General features: G+C 40.9%; 1 protein-coding gene across 1 annotated transcript in view; it reads left to right on the top strand.

Annotated features, from left to right (window-relative positions):
- The window catches only part of lhx2b (LIM homeobox 2b), an 8,305-nt gene extending 3,659 nt beyond the window's left edge, over positions 1-4,646 (top strand). Inside the window, exons 3-5 of the mRNA XM_016500945.1 lie at positions 2,020-2,101; positions 2,248-2,481; positions 3,365-4,646. Coding sequence (XP_016356431.1) covers positions 2,020-2,101; positions 2,248-2,481; positions 3,365-3,655 — 607 coding nt within the window. The 3' untranslated portion in view covers positions 3,656-4,646. The remainder of the gene's footprint in view (positions 1-2,019; positions 2,102-2,247; positions 2,482-3,364) is intronic.
- The last annotated feature ends 4,107 nt before the right edge of the window (positions 4,647-8,753 follow it).

Genomic DNA, 8,753 nt, shown 5'->3' with positions numbered 1-8,753 from the left:
AAAAATTTAGTTTGAATAATATTTCTAATTAAAAAAACTTTTTTACTCAAAATACTTTTGCATTACAATTCGATTGAGACAAGATATACTATAAAGTTCATAAAGCATAGCCTATATGTGTTGAAAGTTTTGCAAAAGAGCGCTATCCTTTACTATATCATAATACTGTATTAAATATTTAATTTCGTATTTACAAATTTGTTAAAAATGTTTATTTTTAACAAACAGCGATAAAAAAAAATACGTTCACTTCTTTACTAGGTAAAAGACAAAAATGCGCCACTTTTTTTAAAGACAATGGATACACATCACAGATTTCTACTAAAGCACTTGAACAATTTGGAACAACGTGACTTGTTCGCTCAGGCATTTCGGGCCCCTCAGCGGGGCATTAGGGCCCCTGCTTGAGGACCAAACAGAGGAATGATGACGACTACAGAGACTGACAAGTGGAAAATGGCTTAGATGCTAGTCGAGACCTCCGGAAGATTAAATACAAGTGTAAGAAAGAAAGAAAGAAAGAAAGAAAGAAAGAAAGAAAGAAAGAAATAAAGGGAAAATCTTCAGCTTTTCTAGGCAAATTCAGACGAATTAATTTGCGATGCTTTTTGCTCTAGCCTATAAAAAGATGTATGCACGCGTTCAAATTATAGGGTAGAAAACTTTTTAATCAAATAAAACGACATAATCTACGAACCATTTCTTCACGAATATTCATCATTTTCTTTGGTTCCAGGATTTATTGTCAGATATACTGAGATAAAACGAAATAAATAAATAATTTGTATTTTTTAAAAATATTTTATTACAGGATGCACATATTGAAATCGCTTGAGTAAGATTAAGACTATAACTTATATAAAATACAAGTTTATCACGAGTTTTTATTATATCTCCAAGGTATATGTCCACTGTAAAATGTGTAAATACGATGCTTTTTTATCACTTCAAACTCAGAATGTTTGGTTGCTTTGTAAATCTTGTTGTCTTGGGATCGTTAATTGAAGTTGGCAAATTTATCACAACAATTGCGCTCTTGTTTGGTGGACTAACCGGCTTCTGAAGAACTGTTAAATTTACATGGACTTAAAATGGAAAATAGAAACGTTTTGAAATCAGATCAACCGTTTGACAAAAACACGAGTTAACTAGAGCGAGTGAACTTTGGTGTATCTCTGCTCTCTGAGAGTCAGACACAGTCAGATCATTGCTGCCCCCATCAGCTCACACTTTAAACAACAGCACGAACACAAGCACAGCGAGATCAAAACCTGAAAAAAGAACAATAAAGACACAGTTCATCATTGCAATACTCCAGTTGTCACTTACACATAAATAATTCTGTGTTCAGTGAAGATAACTGCTCTTGACGTGCATCACTGTAGTAAAGATAACAGTATTTCTCAATGGCCATATTTATATCAGGAGGAAACATTTGCTCGCCATGTGCAGCGTTGTAAAGCATTCAAGGTTAATTATCTGAAGTGTTGATCAGACCATTTTCAATGACTAATATTTGTAGTTGTCAGAGAAAACATAATTCTGAACTGTCATGCGTCTAGCAACACATAAACTTCTGCCAAGAATTTGGAACTGGCGCAAACACATTTCTGACACATTCAGACAGGCCTATCTCCTAAACACTTGTGTTCCAGACAGATAGTGTGGGCTTTTCACAACCAAATCCTACACAAGACACCATAAAAACAGAAACAAAGATATGGCCACATGTAAGGGGCGGGGCCGCAGTAAAAATGAGTAAACCCACCACGTTTTAGGATTTGAAAAGTCAAATAAAAATCACGATGCAGACTTGCATGCTTTCAAAACATGTCTATTGCATTTAGAATCAAATTATGTTTTTTTTTTTGTTTTGTTTAAAAAAAGACTAAAAGAGCATGATGTAAGACTACAGCATAATGCATATTATTATGCATGCAGTAAGTTGCAAACACAGCAACATGATGGTGCTGTGGCTCCTTGATGTAGTCAAATCCAATACTAAACACAATGTTGGAGTGCAGTCAAAGAAACAAAGGAATCTGAGAGGCACCTCATCATTCTCATCACAGCATCTGATCGTTATGTCATTGCATCTCATGTATTTATCATTGAGTTTCATTCAAACCAGAACTTCACTGCTACACTATATCAGTGTAGCATTATGGAAAATGTAATTTGCATGTGTAGTTTTAAGCTTTTGATATGGATGCACTATAGAAAACCTCACTTTGGCATCGATAACAGCAAATCTATTTTGTATTTTTTGATTCAGCATTGAGCTGCAATGAGAACGACGGTGATCCGATGGACAGAGACTCGCAGTACAGCTCCAGCCAGAAGACCAAGCGCATGAGAACGTCATTTAAACACCATCAGCTGAGGACCATGAAGTCGTATTTTGCCATCAACCACAATCCTGACGCCAAGGACCTGAAACAGCTGGCCCAGAAAACAGGTCTCACCAAGCGCGTCCTACAGGTCAGAAAACTCCCTCCAGTTGGCCTAATTGTTTTGGCTCAATGTTATTTCAGCTTTGAGATGTTAGCATACTGACCATGTAAGCCTTTAGTTGTTATATTAGCACATGTTTGAATAGCACTTTTTACAATACACACTGTTTCAAAGCAGATTTGCAGAAAATCATGATGTTAATGTTTATAATATCTTAATATCTTCATGCACTAGTTGCATTTAACAGATTAGAGCTGCGTGATAATATAGTTACATTTTGCAACAATACAAGCAATCAAGCAGTTGAGATTTACTAGTGTACACTGTTAAAGTAGGAGACACTCATATATTCTACTTTATATAAAGAGTTGGGTGATAATATTGTTAAATTTTGTGACGATTTGCTATATATACGTATATCGTTTTACAGTGAGTGTACTGTATGTATGCAAACAAAGTTGCACTTAATATACTATAACTCAATATATGTATCAAAAACAGCACATTCCTTCACATCAGCAGCAAATTAGACTGATTAAAAAATTACTTGAAGAATGAATCAAATGTAATTCACAAGCCTGGTCTCCTCAATGGAATGCTATTAATTTGTTCCTGAAAGTTAGAAATCTGAATCAATTACATGCACAAATAAAACACTAAGAAATAAGAGAAACAGCTGTTTGTCAGAAATCACTGGAACCAGAAAAACGAAACACAGGTGCTTTGGCAAAACAACCAGGGGACAAATGGAGAGTAAAAATATGAAATACTCAAGTAAAAATAAAATCTCAAAGCGCTAATTATCATCGGCTGTCATTCGGCTTTGATGAGACTAATTTTCGTTCCCTGAGCATCGCATGGTTTTCTGGTCTGTGGGATTATTTTTAACGTCTGCCGTCTCGGTTCGCAGGTCTGGTTTCAAAACGCTCGGGCCAAGTTCAGACGAAACCTCCTGCGCCAGGAGAACACGGGTGTGGACAAGACCTTGGACGGGTCGACCCTGCCTGGAGGAACGCCGTCCGGACCGGCCTCGGAGATTTCCAACGCTTCCATGAGCCCATCCAGCACTCCTACGACCCTCACAGACCTGACCAACCCCACAATGCCCACAGTCACCTCCGTACTGACCTCCGTCCCGGGCAACCTGGACATTCACGAATGCCGTAGTCCATCGCAGAGCACCTTAACCAGCCTCTTCTGATGCTCAGATTCGAGCACATGGACGAGTCACCTTCATCTGCTTCCTCCGAAGACCATTCGTGGAGCCACCTAAATCAGAAATAAAGCGTGAGCATCATTGATCATGCTAGTCATTCACAAATTACATCTATCTGATACATAAACCGATCTACCTGGGCATTTTTGTACAGGCCAGGAACTTTACAAATGTGGCCAATCCAATTCAAAAGACTATAAAGAACGAGACGTGAAAGAGAAACTCTTTGTTTAAAGTATTGCATTTTGGGCAGACTCAAGTTTCACTGAAGGATCTGTTGATAAGAGACTGATTTGCATTTTATTTATTTTTCATGTTTTCCCCCAACCATGTTTACAGAGAGAGACTGAGCTGGGAAATGCATTTGTTCGTCAACCTCTTATTTATGATCACGCACAGGAGTCAGTGTGAGGAAACTGGATTATAATGTGAATAATTACAGCGTAATCTAGCCTGACTGTCACGTGCCTTATCCTGCAGTGTAGTCACTGAAGCCCCTTTAGCAACGCTAAACGAACTACATCAGAAAATGTGTACTTTCATTTGTCGGATGATGAAAATGGTTGAGTAAATCACACGTGCACAAACACACACACACACACACACACACACACGAGGAAGAGCTAATCATATACTCGCAATCAAACATATTACCTCACTCAGTAATCACTGGATATGATAGCAGTACATATGAAACCTGAGAATACGTTTCAATCTCATGCACTGGGAGAGAAAGCGGCCGTGGAGAGTTTGTACAAAGACAAACCTTGATGGAGCTCACCACAAACAAACACTGATTTATGGAATGAAACACTTTTTTCTTCCTCATTCGGTTAGGTGATTTATTTTTCTCAACCATTAAGATGTGACAGTGTTGGAGACAGGGTAAATGTTTCCATGGTAACCAGAGGCTGCTTGTTGAAATGCTGTACAGTTTTGACAGATTACTGAGAAATTTCGAGTCCACTCCCTGCAGTATCCCCTTTGATGTAAATCTTCAGTTCTGTAAAAAATATATAAAAAAATCAATCACTATTTTTTGTGGTCCTCATTATTTCACCAGTTTCAACGCATTTTACATAACAGCAATGCCAAACAGCGTTAACACAAATCTAGAGCTTAAGGACAAAAACACAATCTAACTGGACATTAATACATTAAGATGATGTTAGTTGTCATGGTAATTTATAACTGAGATTCCCAAAACCAAATGCAGTTTGGTGTGATTTGTTAATACACATCTTGTCACACACACACTACATGGTTGCATTTCAATTAACAAAAATAAATAAACAAATAAATAAATAAAACCTATATATATATATATATAAAAAATAATAGTGTATACTAATAAAATATAATATAATATATATACATATATATCACAAACAAATATATAATTTGAACAATTTCTTCAATATATAAGTGATATCCAAGTGACTGAATTACACATAACCAAAAATCAATCACATGTATTTTAATAGATTATAATGTATTTCTGTTTTGCAAAAACATGTTCAAATGTGAAATACCACTGTCTTTTATACTGTATTTTGCAGTGTTTGATGAAATACTTTCTAATTGTTTCAAAATAAAATAAAAATAAAAACCCAGTCAGATTAAATTAATTCACAAAATATTATTTCTTTCTAAGGCCAGGTTTTGGCAGCTTTATGATCAGAGAGAAACCATGCTAAGTTCCTCTGGGTCCTGTAATCAGAACCATATTTGGCTTTATCACAGGAAAAAACTGGGATAATATGAAAATAGCTTTGATTAATAGGAGAGCAACCTAAATAGTCTTCTATACATAAAACTGAGAAAATAAATAAAAATTACACATTTAATTAATTTCTGCATATTAAATGACAAGAAATGCACAAAAATGCTAATGCATTAATATGCTCTGTTCTTGGGTTGTTGGTTTTGTTTTGTTGGTGTCCTACACCGTGTGTGTGTGTGTGTGTGTGTGTTATTTCTGAGCTGAAAACCTCCAGTGACTAGTAGAGTAGAAAACCTGCACTGGAATTTATTATGATAATTATTTTTAAATGGTTGAACGGTGGAGCATTTGGAATGTGAGTTTATTACGGCCCATGTGAAATATTTGGTCACCCAGTCATCGTACCTGCATGTTTGGCCCTCACAGACATCCGCTGAATGGAAGCAGAAACTCCAGTTTTCACGCACATCAACACGTCCGTCTCGACACGCGATGTTTCCCAGTGTGAACTAGGCCTTGGACCTTGGTCTCAATGAACATTAGGTCAGTGACTCTTGGCGTCTCGGGTTTCTCTCGCCGCTGTTTGTTGAAGTGAGTGGTGTGGAGTGGTCTGGCATGCAGCCCGCCGCTCGGGCTCCTGGAGGCCTGGCAGTCTGGGGTTGTAATGGGCTTACGATGGGTGCCAAAGCCAGCCAGCCACTGTGGAAGCCAATGTGGTGCCCAGATGTCCAGCACATTCCCACAAAAAGCCACACAATGAAGACTTTAATGGAGAGAGAGCCTTCTATTTAAAACACACTACAGCCTTTTTGGAAATATTTGGTCCAATAAAGTTTAATATGGAATATTATTACCTCATTTCTGACTGTGCAGAATCCGAGGCTCATCACATCGGTTCGAATGTTTGTGACGTGCGCTATGCAACAAAGACTTTCAGAACATGCAAAGTGTCTGTGGTTTTTTAAAGATCTTTTCCTAGGGCTGTTTTCTTTGTCAGTCTGGGGTGCGTTCCCCGAAAGCAACTATGGTCACAACTTCGGTCATTACCAATAGAGTTTAATGGAACTTGTGACCATAGTTAGCTAAAGATGCTTTTGGGAAATGCACCCCTGATCGGGTCAATTTAAATGTTCGACTGGCATGCAATAAAAATTGCTTTCTAAATTAGAGATTAGAGGTTGATCTTCGGATAAAAGTGTCCGCTAAATGCATAAATGTAAATATGCAGCACAAGAGTGCACTAGGCCAATCTCTGCTTGTGCTTACTTGGGAAATCTTGCAAAAAATTAGCAGAAATAAATGTATAACTTATAATTGTGAAGTTGGTTGATAAACATTTATTAAATCAAATCTAAAAATGCCATCACAAAAAATACCATGGTGCAATTATAGAAGCAGGTTTCATGGTACTTTAATATATACCATCATACTAAATGATTACCAATTTTATACCATGGTATTTACATGATACTTCAACACTGCAAAAATAATTTTCTTGTTTTCCAGTACAAATACTAAAACTTTCTTAAGTCAAGATACATTTACTTAAGAAGCAAAATGACTTAAGATATTAAGTCTTGTTTATTGAAATATTGATCAAAATTATACTTGAAACAAGAAAGAAAAAATATGTCAGTAGGATAAGAACATTTCCTTTGAATTAAGCAAAAACTCACCTAATTTTTTAGGGTAGGTGATTTGGTTCAAAAACATTTTTTGTTATTCTGGTTGAAAGTCTCTTCACATTCCAATAGCAATCACTAAGTTGAGTGGTACAAATGTATTTATATTGTATGTGGAAGGCGTTGTCACAGTTATCTACTGTGTAGGAGCAAGGAACGCGGAGACGAAGGAGAGTCACGAATAACAGTCTTTAATAATCCAAACAGGGGTAACACAGGGCAGGCAGGAACACACATGTAGCACATCAGGAGACAAACAATACCGGACAAGGAAACATGGAGCAGACAACACTAAAACACAGGGCTTAACGAAGGGTAATTACAAGACACAGGTGAATCAAATGACTAATCAACGAGAGGAGAAAAGCCATGAAGGCGACCCATGGTGGAGCCGACGGAGGGAGGAGCCATGGTGGAAGTAGGGCTGACAACTCCAGGGGGCCGACCGATGGCAGTGGAGCAGGTGGAGGAGCCCGAGGCAGAGATGGAGAGCCGATGAGCCAGGGCGACGGGGAGGATCCGGAGGGCCAAGGCGGAGCAGATGGCTCAGGCAACCGAGGCGGGGATCCGAAAGGCCGCGTTGGAGCCGGAGCGACAGAGGACCAAGGTGGAGCCGAAGGGAAGGAGGAGCCCGATAGAGCTGGAGGGACGGAGGGATGAGGCACAGCCGGAGGAGTGTAGTCCCGAGGTGACGGATGGTCGACGACAGACCAAGGCGGAGCCAGAGGGACGAGGGAGCCTGGGGGAGCCAGTGGACTGCCGGGCCACGGTGGAGAGGAGGGAGCTAGAAGCCATGGTGGAGCCGCTGGGTCGACAGGCCGAGGCGGAGTCCGGGACTCAGAGGCTGGAGGCGGAGGCAAGGGATCCTCCAGCCACGGCGACGATGGCAGACCCGCGGTGCTCACACCGAACAGATGGTGGGCTGAGGGTGAGCAGAGGGGCTGCCAGACGACAGCGGTGGTGGAGGCAGGAGCGGGAGGGTGGGTGGTCATTTCTGAGACTCCGGACTCTCAGGGCTGGTGTTTGCTGCCCACACACACCAAATCGCGACTCCCAGCACTGGGAGCGCATCAGACAGGGGAATGACAGGGCTGGCAGACAGTTCAGGGCCAACTGGTAAGTCCGAGGAAGGTGGGAGGAGAATGGGCATGTCCGCATATATATCTCCCTCCCAGTCTATTAGGTCCCCTTCTAAGTCCAGCAGTCCCAGAATAAGCTCACCCTCAGCCATGGTGCAGTGGGCGGAGCTCCTCTTCGCGCTCTCGCTTTCCACGGCTCTTTCCCTCATGGCGGCCGTTGTAGCCGGCTCTCACACCTGGTCTGACGTCACTAGCAGCTCCGGGGCGATCCTCAGCTCTGTCGCTCCATGAGGCGATGGCTCGTCGGTGGGCTCGGGCTTGCGCTCCGCGCAGCGGGGTGATGGGGGGCTCTGCTCTGGATCTGGCTGTGCTCTGGATCGGGGCCGGACGCTCTCCAGACACTGGATGATAGCTTCCCTCCAGCACAGTCCAGTGGTGTCTGGGAGGTTGACGGGGCGATGGTAATTAGCCCCGATCCAGAACAGTGAGTTCAGCGCAGCATCTTTGAACACCATTAAAACAGCGAGATGGCTGAACTCAACCGCATACTCCACGAAGGGCAGGTCCTTACGGGCTAGGGAGGTGAACAAAGCGGCGAG

This window comes from Sinocyclocheilus anshuiensis, unplaced genomic scaffold (assembly GCF_001515605.1).
Source record: "Sinocyclocheilus anshuiensis isolate Anshui unplaced genomic scaffold, SAMN03320099.WGS_v1.1 scaffold714, whole genome shotgun sequence".
Classification (NCBI taxonomy): Eukaryota; Metazoa; Chordata; class Actinopteri; order Cypriniformes; family Cyprinidae; genus Sinocyclocheilus; species Sinocyclocheilus anshuiensis.
This window is presented reverse-complemented; position numbering and strand designations above follow the sequence as displayed.